General features: G+C 45.6%; 1 protein-coding gene across 1 annotated transcript in view; it reads right to left on the reverse strand.

Annotated features, from left to right (window-relative positions):
* The window catches only part of RHPN2 (rhophilin Rho GTPase binding protein 2), a 398,731-nt gene that overhangs the window by 224,862 nt on the left and 156,561 nt on the right, over nt 1-17,308 (reverse strand). Inside the window, exon 7 of the mRNA XM_069639162.1 lies at nt 15,854-16,020. Within this exon, the coding sequence (XP_069495263.1) occupies nt 15,854-16,020 (167 nt within the window). The remainder of the gene's footprint in view (nt 1-15,853; nt 16,021-17,308) is intronic.

Raw genomic sequence — 17,308 nt, forward strand, 5'->3', positions numbered from 1 at the left:
GCCGAAAAGGCAGCCGAGGATGTGACTCTTTTTGCAAGGGCATATAACCTCTTGCCCTCCTTGTCAGGTGGTGCCTCACTGGTGGAAAGTGGAACCCCTGCCCTCTTCCTTGTATTAGTTACTACCAGGGAATCCAGAATGGAATGTCCCCTGATGTACAGCGGGTCTGAGGGTGAAGGAGTGAAAAGTTTTTCAATTCTTGGATTAACCCCTCTGATTAGTGCGGGTGTGGACAGCGAAGGGATGATTCTTCTCTTCACTGAAGCGAGGAGGGGAAAGGTCTGGCTGACCGGGGGTTTCTCCTTAATTACTCTCTCCACAAAGTCTAATTCAGGAGAGAGCTCCCCAGTGTCCAGTTCGAAATGTGCTGCTGCTCTGCGCAACAGGGCATTGAATGTGGGCTGATCGTCAATGGGAGATGTGTTTCTGACAGGTGAATTGTCAGGAGGATTTAGGTTCAGGACATCAGTGTCCGAATATACTGATGGGGATTGCCATGGGTGAGAAGGTCCTTCTTCTGGATTTTCTCCGAAGCCTTCTCCTATAATGTCTGGGCTGTCTTCCAGACCTTCCTCCTGGTTCTGTCCCTCTTCATCGTCCATAAAGTCATCCTCCTCCTCTAAGTAATGTTCCTCCCCAGTGAGGTCATACACATTATGGAAGTCTGAGGCTGTGTCCTGTTGGGGATTGACTAGTCTTGGATATTTGGCCCTGGGGTCCTCCTGAGGCCCTTGTCTTGTTCTCTTGGGAGTGGGAGGGTTCTGGGTATTCATAAACCTCTCCATTTTCTCCATGCAGAGATGGAGCCTTTCCATGGTTTCATGGGGTACCCCTGAGCGGTCTAGCGGGGGGAAAAGTAGTGTCATCTAGCTGAAAACGGCTCGACCTCTCCCATAACGTCAAGGAAAGTGTCCCGTCGCCCTCCGAAAAGCCTTCAGGTGTGCTGGGGGTCCCCCTGACTGAAGGGGGTAGTCCCTGCCTTTCTTCTGGCTTTTTCGGCGTGTCTTTCGACCTCTGCGTAACGCTCGACGCGTCTTTCGGCGTACGCTTCTGGGCGTCGGCTACCACGATCCTCGCCAAGCTCTCAGCGACTCGTTTGTCAGCGGAGGGCTGTGGTTTCAACGTTACGGGTGTCGATCGCTCTACGGTGGCATGCGCTTTCTGCTGATGCGCGCCGGCCGATGATTTGGGGGCGGCGCCCTTATTTGCTGAAAGCCCAGTCGCTGGTCGCGGCTGCGGTTGCGAGAGGGGCTTCGAACCCGAACGGTCCGAGGAGGCTGCCGGTGGAACCTGCGTCTCCTTGGGCGCTGATGCTCTCTTCGTCTTCGACGAAGAAGAGCCATGGGTTGTGTGCTTATGTGTGGTCTTGTGTGCGTCAATGTCGCCGGGGTGTTCATCCCCATAAGCAGGGCGTGAGCCGAGCCCGTCGGGGCCGGGGACAGACGGCGAAGCGCGCGAGCGCTCTTTAGAGGGGTTTTCGACTTCCGTAGCGGAGGTCGTGTTATCACGTTCCTCGTCACTGTCGGTGGTAGCAGCGGCGGGTGAAGCATCGGCCTTCGACATAGCGTAGGCCGCCCACCTCTTGACCCTACGGTCTTTTAGAGTCTTTGGCTTAAGAAGCCGACAAGCCGTGCAACCCTCCTCTTTGTGATCGAGGGGCAAGCAGCGGTTACACCGTGAATGCTTGTCCTTCCAAGTAAACTTGCCCTTGCAAAGCGGGCAAAACCTAAAGGGTGTCCTCTCCATAGCCGAGGCAATAAATCGTGATAACCACCCCAAGGGAAAAGAAGGGGAAAAGGAAAGGCGTTCTCAGAAAAGAACCAGAGATGTCCCACAACCCCACTCTCCCTACTGTATATAGCCTGCGAGGCCAGGCCACGTGTTCGGCAACGCCGAAGGAACTCCTCCGCTCGTCCCCTCCGTCGAAGATCTTGTTCTATATTAAATAGGAAAACGACCAAAGGTCTACGAGATGAAATCTGCAATGTCTCTCGAGGAGCTCCGCGTAAAGGCGACCAGTAGCTGGGCGGAAAAAAACAATCTGAGGGACCTCGACGCGTGAGGGATTGTGGGTACAACGCACGTCACTATAGGGATAGTGTTTCAGACACGCCTTGTCGACGTCCCTTTTCGACTACGAAAAACAAAATGCAATACTCCGCAGTGACCACTGGATGTCGGACCTATGCACAGCATGTGATTCTAAGCAGATTAACAAACATCAGAAATATAGATACAAACACGTGAGAATTATATACAGGGAAAACATTTACAGGCCTGTGTACAGCGAGTACTGTAGTGTAAGTATATATAAAAAGAAATAGCGAGCGTTAACTGTGTGTTGATGATGAGAGCAAACTATGTACGGAATTGTTTTGGATAAGGATTTTGCAGGGTAAAGAGTACTCTAGCTTTGACTATTTGGGCTAAAGCAAATTAAGATTAGGCTGGTGTACTATAAATATTATACTATATATGTACTAAATATGTACTATAAAATATTAATGTAATGTGATGGATTCAAAACAAGAGATTTTCTGAATAAGCCAGGATGTGGTAGCCGGGGGTCTCCCTTCCCCACGTTTGGAGCACGGGACATGCTCGAGCTTCCCCATCGCGAGACAACAGTTCTGCTCTCAGCTATCAGTGGTTAAGTCTCTTTTTTTACAAAAAAGTCTCTTGCATCCGAGGACCTGATGTGTTCCAAAATAATAAACAAAAGTTCCTTTCTGCTTGTACGTTGGGTGATGCTTTTTCACCCCTGGATGCCCCACTTCCGGGTTCAGACCCTTCTCGAATGTTAGCCTCCCTCTGTCGGGTTCACTACGGCTTTCTTCAAATCAACTTCCCTTATGGCATTCACAAATCGTAATGTCTTTTTAAACAGTTCACTGTGAACATCCCTCTGTCGGGTTCACCTTTGCCAACACACTGTTCATTGGTACTTTAGAGTTCGCCCCTTTCTATCGGCATCCCTCCGTTGGGTTCACTCTTGCCAATCACACAGTTCCTTCTACTTTCTTCCAATGCGGAATTCACTTCCCTTAGCTTAACATTCGTCTGCCGGTCAAAGACTTTCGACTGTACACGTGCCTTTCCCAATGCCTTCTGAGGGTATTCACCCAGAGCTTCTCGCGCGAGCATCCACGTGGTGCTGGACCCCTTTGTAGCTAGTTTTCCCCTCACGTATCAACAGTTCTTTGTATTTTCTTCAATCAGCAGTTTGCTACTTTTGTTCAACACAGTTCGTTTTTTTATCGGCTCTCCCCTTGACTCACCGGCTGTGATGAACCGCTTGACTTTTCTTGTCTCTGGAATCAAGGAGGTTACCACGGTAGCATGTGTCTCTCCCTGGCTTGGTAATCAGCGGGCCCTGTGCACCATTGACATCTGCTGCACCACACGCTGGTTTTGGTCGGAAAGCGCAAGGCCGCTTCTCTCCCCGTCACCCTTATGATTCTCGCCGCCTTTCTCCTCCTCTTGAACTGCTGTACTGGGTTAGCCGTCTCATCGTGCGATCTGCCTTGCTCATATTGTGCTCCACCTTTTATTTCTGTGGGGAAGGGAACGGCCCATCAGGTGTGTGTGATTCTGGCCAATTGCCCGATTACGCCTGACCCCTGCCTTGGGACATGTCAGGTAAACGGCTCTGGTGCTAGTCTGTTGTCTTGTATGCAAACGTATTTGTGTCGGAAATGGGGGCGGAGGGGTAGAGTGTTTGAGTATCCTACGCAGTAGGATGGGGAAAAGGTGTTATAAGAAGGGTGATACCGCATCTCACCCATCAGTGTCCCACTTCCACTCCCCGAGGACCCCCCATCCAGGTGATCTTCCCTTACTGGTCCACCTCCAGGAACTGGAACCAACAGTTATGGCTGTGTCCTGGCCACCTGGATGACAGATCCCCCTGGACTAGTCAGGGAGACATCTTCAGGTTTCCCACAGTAGGGCTACAAAGAAGTTGGATAAGGCCTAGTGTCATGAGAGGACAAAGACAGTGAATATGGCAAGGGAAATGTGCACAGTAAATACCTGAGAGTCAAAGAACATACACTCAGGAACCAAGATACGTGTACACTAAAACCCAGGATGCGCAAGTAGAGTGTGATAAGAATACAAATATATGAAAATGGATGTGGGGTAAGCACTTAGAAGCTCCTTATGATTACAAAGAGAGTCAGCAAGCTCCTCACTCACAATTGCTGTTACAGGTACTGTCAGCACTAAGCCCACATACAGGACAAGCAAAGACAGGATCTGTGAGCTAAAACCCTTCTGAACACCCATAAAGATATGCTCTCAAATCTTGATTCTAACTCTCCCTCTGCCCTCATTCTACTCGACCCCTCCTCTGCCTTCGACACAGTAAACCACAACACCCTGATTGCACGTCTCCCTGATACCCTGGGCCTCTCTGATCAGGCCCTGGAGTGGCTAACCTCCTTTCTCTCTGACCGCTCATGCCAGGTGGAATTGGGGTCTTTCTCTCCCCTATCACTCTCTCTATGTGCAGTGTCCCCCAGGGATCTAACCTATCCCCCTGGTTTTTCAATGGCTACATGGCCCCCTGGCCCGTAGGATAGCCACTTTCACCTCCCAACTTTTAGTGTTACGCAGATGACACGCACCATTCCTTCAGGCTACCCTCGGCCTCTTCCTCACTCATACCCGACTGTCTTTCCGCAATTCAGTCGTGGTGTGCTTCAAACAACCTCTGCCTCAATGCCAGTAGGATTCTGCCTTTCCTCTTTCTCTCTGGCCGGCCTCCCTTGGCCCTGCGCCTCCACCTACCAACGAGGCTAAAAATCTGGGGGTCATCTTCGACTCCACTCGCTCCTTCTCATCTCACATCGTGGACATCGCTGATAAGTCCCACTACCAACTTCGCCTTCTCAGAGGTATTCTACCTTTTCTCACTTTCCCCCAGAGGCTCACCATCTCCAGATCCTGGTCTACTCCAACAGCCTCTTTCTCAACCTTCCTTCTTCTACTCTCCATCCTCTTCAACTCATCCAGAACAGAACCACAATACTTATCCTTGGCCTCAAGCCCAGGGATCGCTTCTCTCAGGCGTTGAAATCCCTACACTGGCTCCCTGTGGCTGCAAGGATTATGTTCAGACCCTTTGCATTGTCCACAAGGCTTTCTGGGGCCTGGGCCAACTCTATCTGCAACCCTATCTTCCTAAATACTCTCCTTCCCGAGCCCTCCGCTCGTCTTCCTCCAACTCTCTGTGGGTGAGGTGCTTTCCCCAGCAGAGACTTGGGGGGATGGAGGTGAGATTTTTATCCACTGCGGGTGCTTCCATCTGGAACAGCCTCTCTGCCTCTCTCCTTCTTGAGTCGGATCTCCTTAAATTCCGGAAACTCAAGACTTTCCTCTTCGCCTCCTCCTTCTCTCTCCCTCTCCCCTGCTAACCACCTCTTCCTGCTCTATCACTCTCTTCCTATACTGCTCCGTTTTACTGACTGGATGCCTGGTGTACCTTCAGAGCCTCACAGGTCCCAAGCCTCCCTCGCCAGTCTCCTGCACTTGCCTCCGGCGCTTGCACTTGCTGCATCACTACTGCACTTTGGTTACAACTCATGAGAGTGGTATCTCTCTGCACTTAACCCATGTTCTGACGGACTGGGCACACTTGGTCCCTAGTGACCCCCCCCCGACCCCCACATACTTGTTGTGCTGTGCCCCTGTATGATCGGAATGTACCACGCCTAGTAAGATTTTTTGTCTTGTCTTCCTTATGTCTTCCCCTCCCATGCATGGTTGCGCTTTGAGATACTTGTGAATAAGCGCATAATAAATAAACAATCAAGCAATCACTCTTGATGATATTGTATAAGGTAACAAAGGCAATACTCACAAGACGAGAAATACCACCTGAAATGTCAGCGAAGCCCACAAACCATGTTGATCAAACACGGGCTCAGAAAGGCTATACCAGCATAATACTCCTGACAAGGGACAAGTAGGAATAGTGATTACAGAATAATGAGGAAAATATAGGCATTCACACAAACACCCCCTCTCCACCCAAGGAAGGTAATTGGGGCAAAATTGAAAATGTATACATGAGGGGAGCCTAAAGGATCAAGGTTGCACTGCAGAAAAAGGCAAAGGAATAAAGAACACAGACAAACTGGGCTGCAAAGAAAATAGGAAGCACTGGGAAGTCCTAACTTGAAAACCAAAGGACATAAAGGGAATCCAGGAAGCAAAAAATACAAATAAGCACACTGAATTCGAAATCCAGGGAAAAGGTAACAAGAAATAAGAAACTAGGAACTAGATACTAAGATAAGAACCAGGAAAAAGGGACCAGTCACAAACGTGAAACACTGCCTCAATGACCAGCGCTGGTCTGAAGTAAACTGAGGTTTTTGAAGCTGGCTAACAAGCATAAGCCTCGGGTGTGCTGCTTGCTAGCACCTGCCAGCCACAGGTGTTGTTTATCCTTAACCTAACCTTGCCCTGCAAGGGTGGCGATGAAGCAGTGGGCCAGGCATTCGAGGAAGCATAGTCTTTTCATGAAGGCAGCATACTGGCTGCCAAAAACCTGGAATGGATCCAGAAGGGAAGTGAAATGGAATAGAAGGATTTAGCACTCCCAAATCACCACAGCATTGTCTCATAAGGTTTGAAAGGAATGCCCAATAAGAAATGAACCCCCAAATCAGGCCCCAAAGTGGCAGGAAAGGGAGCGAATGGAGCAAATTATGACACCTAGCATCTCAAGATCTGCCAGGAAATCGGAGGAGATAGGGTTGGTAGATCCATGCACCCAAACCTTAAACTCTCCCACCACTATAATTTTGGTGTATTGGAAGGCAAGATCACCTAAAGCATCAACACGCTATTAGTTAAAGTCTTTCTTGCATGAAGGGGTCGGAATACCATGATAATAGGAGCCTTAAAGAGGTCTTCATATGTGTGGGGAGCTGCAGTAATATCAAGAGGTTTATTAGTAGGAAATGTGAGCGAGGAAAGAGGAAATGGAGAGAGTGGGAAAGGAAAGCAGGCATCTTTAAAAAGGATGGCTGAACCATCTCCAACCGAATTCTGTCGGTTGGTATCAAAAAGACGATAATTAGAGGGAAAAGTGTTTGACAGTGCAGGGATGTAGGCATTGCTGGGCCAGGATTCTGAAATCAGAAGCGAATCAGCGATTTGTGGGCTAAGAGATCACATGTTTCTGTATGTTTGGGAAATTAACATATATTAAGATAAATGCCACTGAGTGAGTGGATTGTAGAAGCAGAGAAGTGGAGGGCAGGGATTGGGGAGATGTCGAGTCTTTGCTGCAGCATAGTGTTAGGGGTAATTTTCATTTTAGTGCTAAATTCCTCCCACCTTAGAGACACCCAGATCTTTTGCTGTACTTAGGACTTTTTAATGTTTAACAGTAGAGTGAGCAAGACCTTTTTCTCACTCTCATGTGTTTTGGATTATGTGTTTTCACTGTTTTTGGAGTCTGCCAAACTCCATATGCATCTATTTTTTGTATGGTGACACAGAGCAGCTTCAATGCAGTGTCACAGAGAAATTCTTCAGATTTCTCATGAGGTTTAAATACCTTTTCTTGTGTGAACTACAGTTCGCAAGAATAGTAAAGTGAAATTGACTTTACTTACCTTTTCTCTTTGTAGGTCCAGCAGACACCATCTTATGTGGAGTGCTGCGGGGGTTACCTAGTAGCCCCATATCCTACTCTCTCATGTAACATTTGTTTGTTACCCTCACTACTTTAAATGGGTGGTGGCAGTGGTTTACCTTTTCCTACCATTGTGCTTTACTACTGCAGGCTGAACCCTCAGCTGCAGTACAGCACCCATTGGTGACCATTTTGTCATAATGGCCCAGTCTTCTTTATTTGCCATTTTCTGTTTGTGAGGTCTTTCTTGGGTTTTACTCTGTGTGTTGAGACAGATTTGAGCCCTCTGTTTGCCTTGCCTATGGCAGGTTTCAGCCCTGAAGCCCGCCCCTGGCTCCAGTGTGTCTGGAAGGACAGGACGTGAGGGAGGGTCCCGAAACTCCCCTGTCCTTTGTCTCTAGGAATGCCTGAATGCAGCCAGTCCTGATTGGCTGACTGGCTGGCTGGCTGTCAATCATACAGCAGGGTGGCTGTCCTTTTAGGACAGCCACCCTGCTGTATGATTGACAGCCTAAGCTATGCAGGAGTGGGAGAAACCTGCTTAAAAGGCGAGGGTTTTGGGACTAGAGGCAGAGTCGACCACTGGGAGAAACACCTGACGAAGAAACTGTTAACAAAGCTTGCTGCATCCTCCTGGACCTTTCAAGTGCCCGGTGAAGCCCTGCAGCTGTGCTGAAACTCTTTTTTCATTCCGACAGATGAGCTCCGGACGGAACTGTTAGGCAAGAATTGATGTAGTAACCATTGTCCCCTTGGTATTAGGTAACCCGCCTATTGGCAATACACAAGTTGGTAGTGTGATTGAGCAGCCAGGCTTATCTCAAGAGGGGTAAATGTGAGCTGTAGAGCTGTAGCCACACTCAAGGTTTTTGTTATAATTATGCACTTATTTAACAGTAGTTTTTAAATGAGCATTCTTTAAAAAGGGCAATGTATGCAACAATCAAATATACTTTAAAATACTTTTCCAGAATCAACACAAAGCTAGTAGATACTCATTAAAGATGCTTTTTACACATTTCCTACATCATGACGTGACTTCACTAACTAGGACAGTAATTGCATGTATATATCACTAGTACACTTTGTAGATTGAGGTTGGCAGAAAGGAACGGTTAAAGGAAGGAAAAAGGTTAAACAGGTTCTCAGAGCATGTGAGCACTTTAAATCTTCCAATGAAGTCTAGATAAAAACCTTTCCTAGCAATATTAGTTTGAAACCAATGCATCACTTATGAGGGACATAAGTCAAATGGAATAGAAGAGTCTGCAGGGAGCCAGGACAGCCAAAGTCAATTGGAGCAAGGTCTATGGAGCTGAGGCACTTCTTAGGTAGTAAAAGTCTTGCACAAAGTTAGAGAGTTTGTTGGAGAAAAATCACTGTAGGGCCACAAGCTGTTACACTTGTGAAGGTTAGAGCTGAAATCAACTCTAGCAAAGCAGCTACTGCAAGTCTTAACTGAGAAGAGCAAGCTATAGACACAGAGGTAAGTACCCCAAGTCAGAACAGTACCTTTGGTTAGAAGAGTGGTCCAGCTGGATTCTGTCTGGTTGCAGTGTTAGGCACGATTGTGTGCAGTACCCTTTCGGAGACTACAGCAACCTTGTCCTCACGGCAATAGGTAAACCAACCTTTGGTATAAATCTGTACTACACAGGTTGGTAGTGTGGCTGAGCAGCCAGGCTTATCTCAAGAGGGGTCAATGTGAGCAGTACGGCTTTTACACAGGGATTCAGAATGACAATTATTCAAATACACTCTTACACTCAAGGTTTCTTGAGTAAACAATTATTAATTTATTTAACAGTCAGTTATACAAGCCTTCTTCAGAAGGGAGCAAAACATGCAACACTTCAAACTACACTTCAAAACACACTCTTAGTTTCTCTAATCAGATGATACCCATTGGGGATGGCACAGACACTTCCTACTCCCTCAGGTGACTTAAATAGCTAGGACACTGTGGACATTGATTTATCACTGGTACATTTAGAGCAATACTGAGTTTGGTGCAAAGGTTAGATTGGGGCAAAAACAAAGGTTAACAAATAATTCAGTACTTTTTCAACCCTCCAATGCAAGGTAAATTAACCCTTTCCTGGGATAAAGGTAAAGACACAAAGTCAAAAGTAACAAGAGTCTCTCAGGGAGCCAGGACAGCCACTGTTAGTTGAGCAAAGTCTAGGGGAGCTGAAGATCTTTGTAGGAAAGTAAAAGTCTTGCACAATGTTTTAAGAAAGGTTTGTAGAAATAAATCACTTGAAGGGCCACAAGCTGGGCGGCTTATGAGGGGCAAAGCTGCAACCAACTCTGCAAGGTTAACCAAGACAAGTCTCAAATGATAACAAGTAAGGTTACACCACAAGAGGTAAGTCCTCTTAAACTTTACAGTACCTTTGGTTAGAAGAAATGGTTCCAGCTGGCTTCTGTTCCTGTGTAGCTTCTCCGATCCTGTTGTTTGTCGTGGGGACAAGAGGGAGGATGTCTGGGGACTCCTGCACTACAACTTGAAGGTCAGCAGCAGCAATGGGCAAACTTCAATTCAGCGGCACTTTGCATTTCCAGCTCCTCGCGTCTATAGCAAATAGCACCACCGCAGTCACACGGATACCACTTTGAACTTTCCTTGCATCTGGCGTCCAGCACTCTGTTGAGGTGGCTCAGGCTTGGTCAGCCCTGCTTCAAGGAAGTCCAGGGGATCTTCCTGAAAGACAGATCCGACTTAAAAGCGATGCACTCCGTTTGGTGCTCCTCTCCCTGGCACTTCGGTTCCAGCAGCAGAAGTACAGCCAGCTCCGACAGGATGTCCAAACATGTTCACTTTGGGGTTGATTGGTCCCACCGACCCAAGGGGAGAAGTGGTCCTTGCAGGGCTTCTCTAGTCGAAACGAAATCGGAGCTTCAGCACAGCAGCAAGAATTCATTGGGCAAACCAATGGTCCAGGAGTTGCAGCAGGCGTCTCTTCCAAGTTCTTCTTCTTATTCCTTCGTCCAGTCGTCGACTATAAGCAAAAAGCCTCGCCTTTTATGCAGGTTTTTACCATTCATTCCAGCCTAGCTGTCAATCACACAGCAGGGTGGCTGTCCTCCAAGGACAGCCAGCCGGCCAATTACCTTTGGGTGCATTCCTGTAACCAAGGGGATTAAGCACACAGAGTTTCAGGCACCTCCCTCACTTCCTGCCCCTGCCAGACACACTGGAGGCAGAGGCGGGCTTCACTTGTAAATCCCGCCAAAGACAAAACGAACAAAGGGACCAAACCCTGTTTGGCACGTAGAGTAAATCTCAAGAAGGACCTTGCCAACAACAAATGGTGAAAAAAGAAGCCCGGGGCCATTTTGACAAAATGAGCACCCATGGGTGTCTTACTGCAGCTGCAATTGCAGCCCGCAGTAAAAAAACACAATGGTAGTAAAAAGTAAACCACTACCACCAGCAATTAATTGTAGAACGGGTAACATAAAAATGTTAAATGAGAAACTAGACAAAGGAGATACGAAGTAACTCCTCCAGCACCCTATGGTAAGATAGTGTGTGCCAGGTCTAGAAAGTTACAAAATGTAAGTAAAGTCAATTTCACTTCACTGCTCTTGGAAACAGTAGTTTCACCAAGAGAAGGTATTTAAACATTTGGGAAATCTAAGAGACTTCCTTGTGCCACTGCACTGAAGGTGCTGTGTGACACAGTGTAAAGAGGATGCCTATGGAGTTTGTCAGACTCCAAAAGTCAAAAGAAACAGAGTTTAAATCACAGAAAAAATACATGAGAGAGTGGGGAAAAGTCTTACTCCCTCCAAGTTAGAAATTAAAAGTTCTAAAGTCCAGCAAAAAGAGCTGGGAGTCTCTAAGGTAGAGACGAATTAGCACATTTCTGAGAATTCTCCCTAACATGCAGTGATGCAGATCCTGTGTTCCTGGGCCCCAGTCGTGGGGACAAGAGGGAGGACGTCTGGGCACTCCTACGGCAGCAATTCGGAGATCGGCGGCAGCTAAGGGCTCTTTTCGGATCAGCGGCACTTCGCAGTTTCAACGCTCAGTCAACAGCACCACCACAGATCTTGGATACTCTGTCCTGGATTTCAAAACTGTGATCCTAGGTGATGATTCGGGGTTATCTGATCTCTGCTCTGCCCTTAAGAAATGGTTTTTAGGGCTGCCATTGTGGGAAAAAGATTAGTACTTCAAGGTTGGAAAAGCCAGTTCCCCCCTTCATTTGAAGATTGGGTCCAGGAGATGCACCGCCTATCGAGAACTGAAAAAATGATTTACAAATTGAAACATAAATTGCCCTTGTATAATAATAATAAGTTTAATGACTTCTTTTAAGATTTTTTTTTTTTTTTTTGGATCTGGTATTTGTAATTGCTTGCTCATTTGTGTACTTCCTGCGTATGTTTATAATTGTAAATAAATAATAAAAATGTTTTAAAAAAAAGATCTTGGATACTGGTTGGGCTTCCTTCACTCCTCGAGTCCTGCACTCTGGTGGGGGGGACTCGAGCTCTGGTCGTCCTGCTTCTGGAGATCCTGGGGAGACTTCTGAAGCTTCTGACTGGATAGCAGCAAAGAAGTACAGCCAGTCGGGGAAGGTCTTCCAGTGGAGTTCGTCTCGGGTTTAGTTGGTCCCACTAACCCAAGGGAAGAAGTCGTTCCTTACAGAGCTTCTCTTGTCGATTATAAAAAGGAGTTTCAGCACAGCAGTAGGGCTTCATCTGCAGTTCAATGGTCCAGGAGGTTGCAGCAAGCTTTATTCACGGTTTCTTCATCGGATTGTTCATCCCAGTGGTCGACTGTCTTCATTCCCTTTTAGGCAGGTTTCTCCCATTCATGCACAGCCTAGCTGTCACTCAAACAGCAGGGTGGCTGTCCTGCAAGGACAGCCAGCCTGCCAGCCAGGACTGGGTGTATTCAGGCATTCCTAAAGACAAAGGACAGGGGAGTTTCGGGAACCTCCCTCACTCCCTGCCCTTCCAGACACACTGGAGCCAGAGGCGGGCTTCAGTACTGAAGCGTGCCGAAGGCAAAACGAACAAAGGGCTCAAACCTGGTTTGGCGCTCAAAGTAAAACCCAGAAAAAACCTCACAAACAGAAAATGGAGAAAAAAGAAGACCAGAGCCATTTTGACTAAACGGTCACCTATCGGTGCTATACTGCAGCTAACGATTCAGCCGGCGGTAGAAAAGCAAAATGGTAGGAATATTAAACCACTGCCATCAGCCATTTAAAGTAGTGAGGGTAACATAAAAGATTAACATAAACAATGTTACATGAGTAGGTAGGAAAAGGGGCTACTAAGTAACCACCTAGCACTCCACTTAAGATGGTGTCTGCTGGACCTACAATGAGAAAAGGTAAGTAGAGTCAATTTCACTTTAGTATTCTTGGGAACAGTAGTTCACGCAAGACAAGGGGCCTCATTACGACCCAGGCGGAAAACCCTGGTGCTAATAGCACCATGGTCCATGCCGGTAACTTACCGACTCCGCCATGGAGAAAGGGGGAATTACCACCGCATTACAAGGTTGGCGGGGCGGTAATTCCCCCTTCCTCCATGGCCCTTCCCCATTCCCATTTTTGCCCCATAGGGCTTAATGGGAATGGGGAAGGCAGTAATTACGGTACCGCAAATTGTGGTACTGTAATTAGCATCAAGGTCCCTTTGCGGGTCCATTCCTTAACGGCTGGTAAAACCAGTCGTTAAGGTGGGAACCCGCAAAGGGACCTTGTAATCAGGCGCTAAGGGATTGCCGGTATGGGTACCCTTACCGGTACCGGTAATCCCTTAGCGCCAGGGTCGTAATGAGGCCCAAGGTATTTAAACCTCATGAGAAATCTAAAAGGATTTCTCTGTTACACTGCAATGAAGGTGCTGTGTGTCACCATAAAAAAAGAAGATGCCTATGGAGTTTGTCAGACTCCAAAAACAAAGGAAACATGTATTCCAAAAGGTAAAAATACATGAGAGAGTGAGAAAAAGGTTTAACTAACTCCAGGGTTAAAATTAAAAAGTCCTAAAGTCCAGCAAAATAGCTGGGGGTCTGTAAGGTGCAAGGAATTTAGCACTAAAATGAATTCTCTCCAACAGTAACAACTTCTCTGCTTGGGTTAGTGGGACCAACTAACCCTAAAACGAACTCCACTGGACCATCTTCCCCGACTGGCTGTACCTCTTTGTTACTGTAATAACCGAATAGTCAAGTGAAAAGTCTGATGCAGTAACAAATCTGGTTAGGAGCACCAGGAGTCCCCTAAGGACCCTCCAGAAGCAGGACGACCAGATCCAGAGTCCCCTAACCAGAGTGCAGGACCGAAGAGCTGGACCACTGTTCTTCAAACCAGAGGAAGTGTTTAGGGTTGGGGTACTTACCTCATTGCCTTTTTCGCTGTGCTGTTCTCAGTTGGGAATTGCATTAGCTTACTTTTAGAGTTGAGTCCAACTCTTTTCTCACAGGCTTAACAACTTGTGACCCTACAAGTGATTTTCCACAAACTAACTAACTTTCTGCAAGACTGTTTCTGATCTAAGAAGTGCCTAAGCTCCATAGACTGTTCCAATTGACTTTGACTGTTCTGGCTCCCTGAAGACTCTTCTAGTCAATTGACTTTGATATTGTTTGTATCTCTTAGGTGGTACTTGTTGTAGACTTGTCTAGATTTAATTGGAAGATTTAGTTGTCCTCACATTTAGTGAGAACCTGTTTAACCTTTTCCTTCCCTAACCTTTCCTTTCTGCAACCTCAGAATTTGCAAATATAAATGCCATTACTGTCCTTGTAATTGAAGTCACATCAGGGTGTAGGAATTGTGTAAGAAGCATATCCAAAGATTATCCACCAACTTGTTCTGAAAAGTAATTTTAAGGTCTATTTACCTTGTTACATGAATTGCCTTTTTAAAGAACGCTTATTCAAAAATGAATGTTTAATAAATAAATAACTATTTATAACAGAAACCTTGAGTGTAAGTGTCACTTGCCTACTTGTATTTACGGATTTCATTTGTACAGCTCTACAGCTCACATTTACCCCTCTTGAGATAGGCCTGGCTGCTCAGTCACACTACCAACTTGTGCAGTACAGACCTATACCAAAAGGTGGGTTACCTATTGTGTAGTCTCACACAGTGTGACTGCATCCATGTTTACCTAACACATAGGAATCCTATCGGGCTGGCAAATATTCTTCAAAAGAATACTGCTTACATTATTGTAGGTTAAATCATTGGCGCAGGCAGTGATGGACATTACATTAAAAAGCAATGAACATGAGTAACATCTGCAGGAGACAGAGATGCAGGAGATTTATGGTGTGCGGAGAAGAAGTGAATGGCATGACAGGCAGGTCCTTTGCACAGACAAGCACAGACAAGCTCAAGCTTGCTTCTAACGCATCTGCTCTGTGGACATTGAAGACGCATAAATGCGGAAGCAAGTCAGCACCCACCAGACATTTTGGAATATTCACATATAATAAATTAACAAAAGTTTTGGAAGGAGCCCAAGCCCCCCCCATGGCTGGGGTCTGCAAGAAAGTGAAAGAAAATAACTAAACAAAGTAAAACAGAGGTTGGGGGGGGCAGCCCAGCGATATAAGAGCGCATACATTGGCATACAAACTGGATACAAAACTAAATGAAAGGAAACAAAAATAAAAATCGTTGACGACAAAGGAATAAAAACAGAATAACTTTCACTGCAACCACTCTAGGTTAGGCAGCTGGTGAAAGAGGATCTGACTTGGGTTAAATGCTGGAGCACAGTCAGCTGACACAAAGCTGTGTGTGGACCACAGTACAGGTCAAAAACCTCGGCCATCTTGGAATAGTCAAATGTACAAAATGGTAACTAAAGAATGAAAACTGAGCCTTATCTTATGCAAAGGAAAAATGAAACCCTAATGACAAGGCAATTTCGAATTTTAAATTATTGTGTGTTCTATAGCACAGTGGCAACACACTCCATCGTCTTATTCTCTATAACCACAAGCAGCAAACTTGTACTTCAAAACACACGCTAATGCCAGTAGCTGAAGTGTCTCATATAATATTCTTTTTACACAAAGCCTTGTCTTCTGTAACTGCTTGCGCAACTAAGAAAAATATTACCATTCCAAAAAAGGGAACAGAACCAAACAAAATATATTTCCCCTTTGAAGAATCTACATCAGATTTTAAACAAATGCCCTAATCACCGTTTCCATACCTGCAGCTTTCTGGAAGGCATCAACGGCATTTTCAAGTCCAGTTTGTGTCTGCCTACTGCATCTGGTGCCGATCTGCGTGTACAGAGCCCCAATGTTAAATAAAATACTTGCTTTTTCGAGTGCAATGTTTTGCTGACAAACTGGTACTCCTGTAAATGAATCATACCTGAAAAATAATTAGAAATACAATTTAACATTTTTTAAGGTTTTGCATAGAAACTTGTGTTTAAAGAGCTTCGCGTGAAAATCCGCTCATTAACTGAATGAGGTGCTATAATTGTTTCCATGTGAAACAATCAAGGGTAAGCAAGAATGCCCAACCCAGCCGCCAATCCAATAATTTCCACCATCTCTAAAAATATACAATGAACATGTTGGTAAACTCAATAAAAAGAAGACTCCCAACTCCCACCTTTAAACTGAGATGTCAGTTGAGAGGACTATGTGGTAGTAGTGTTAAAGCAATGAAAGAACATGGAGGCTCATCCCTGGTAACAGGTGTGGATTTTGCGAAAAACTGCATTCTGTATTTCTAATCTGGATGCATACTTTTTTTCTCTTTTCTTCCAATTCATTGCCACCCTTGTTTCGAGGATAGAAATTGATTGTGTAGAATAGGGGGTCATACTGCAACAGTACAATTAAAAAAAAAACACAGAAAGGAACTTTTTACTGCTTCCTCTGCATTCCGTTGTAAAGGGATTAGAATGCCTGCCATTTCTTTAACCCTATTTTTGTGTAAAATTTAAAAAGCTGTTTTCCTGCATTGATGGAAAGTTCTTGTGCTTGGCTTTAAGTAAAGAAACATTTTTAAAAGTCATCAGAGTTTTTCAAATTTTTCCTTACTTGGGCGAGTACAAAATATGAAATAATTATCTCACATTAGCATTCCGATGCAATAAATACCACAAGAACCATATATTTGGTGGACAGTGAAAATAGGTAGTATTTGTAAATAGCGCCTGTTTTACTGTTGCCGCCAATCTTATGAGAGAGGGCGGAACTGTGGTGCTGCCCACTAAATAAAGGCTTTAGTCTCAGCATTTCAATAGAGAAGCACAAGTTAAGTCTCAAGCATGATGGGAACCAGATATTTATTAGAGGAAAATGTGCATGCCTCACTCCTTTTAAAGAAAGCCTGGCACTCAGAGGCATTAACTAAAAGATAAATTAGTTCGGACACTCGGATAATGACTATTCAATACATAACTGACATGGCTTCTTCGCTAGTGGTAGGGTTTCCTGCTCCGAATGTCTCCAATTACAGGGCTGGCCCAAAACCTGTACATTCCTTGGAAAGTTTTGAAGTTAATGTTTTGCACTTTTCTTGGGTTGGATACTGCCAAATGATGAAGATTCCTTCATTTTTTTATTTAAAAGAAGTTGACATATTTTCTGTTGGCCTGCATTGGTGGACCTTAGCTTTGCCTACACCCTACACATTAATATGCCTT

The sequence above is a fragment of the Ambystoma mexicanum genome, chromosome 1q (genome assembly GCF_040938575.1).
Source record: "Ambystoma mexicanum isolate Mex_15411 chromosome 1q, UKY_AmexF1_1, whole genome shotgun sequence".
NCBI lineage: Eukaryota > Metazoa > Chordata > Amphibia > Caudata > Ambystomatidae > Ambystoma > Ambystoma mexicanum.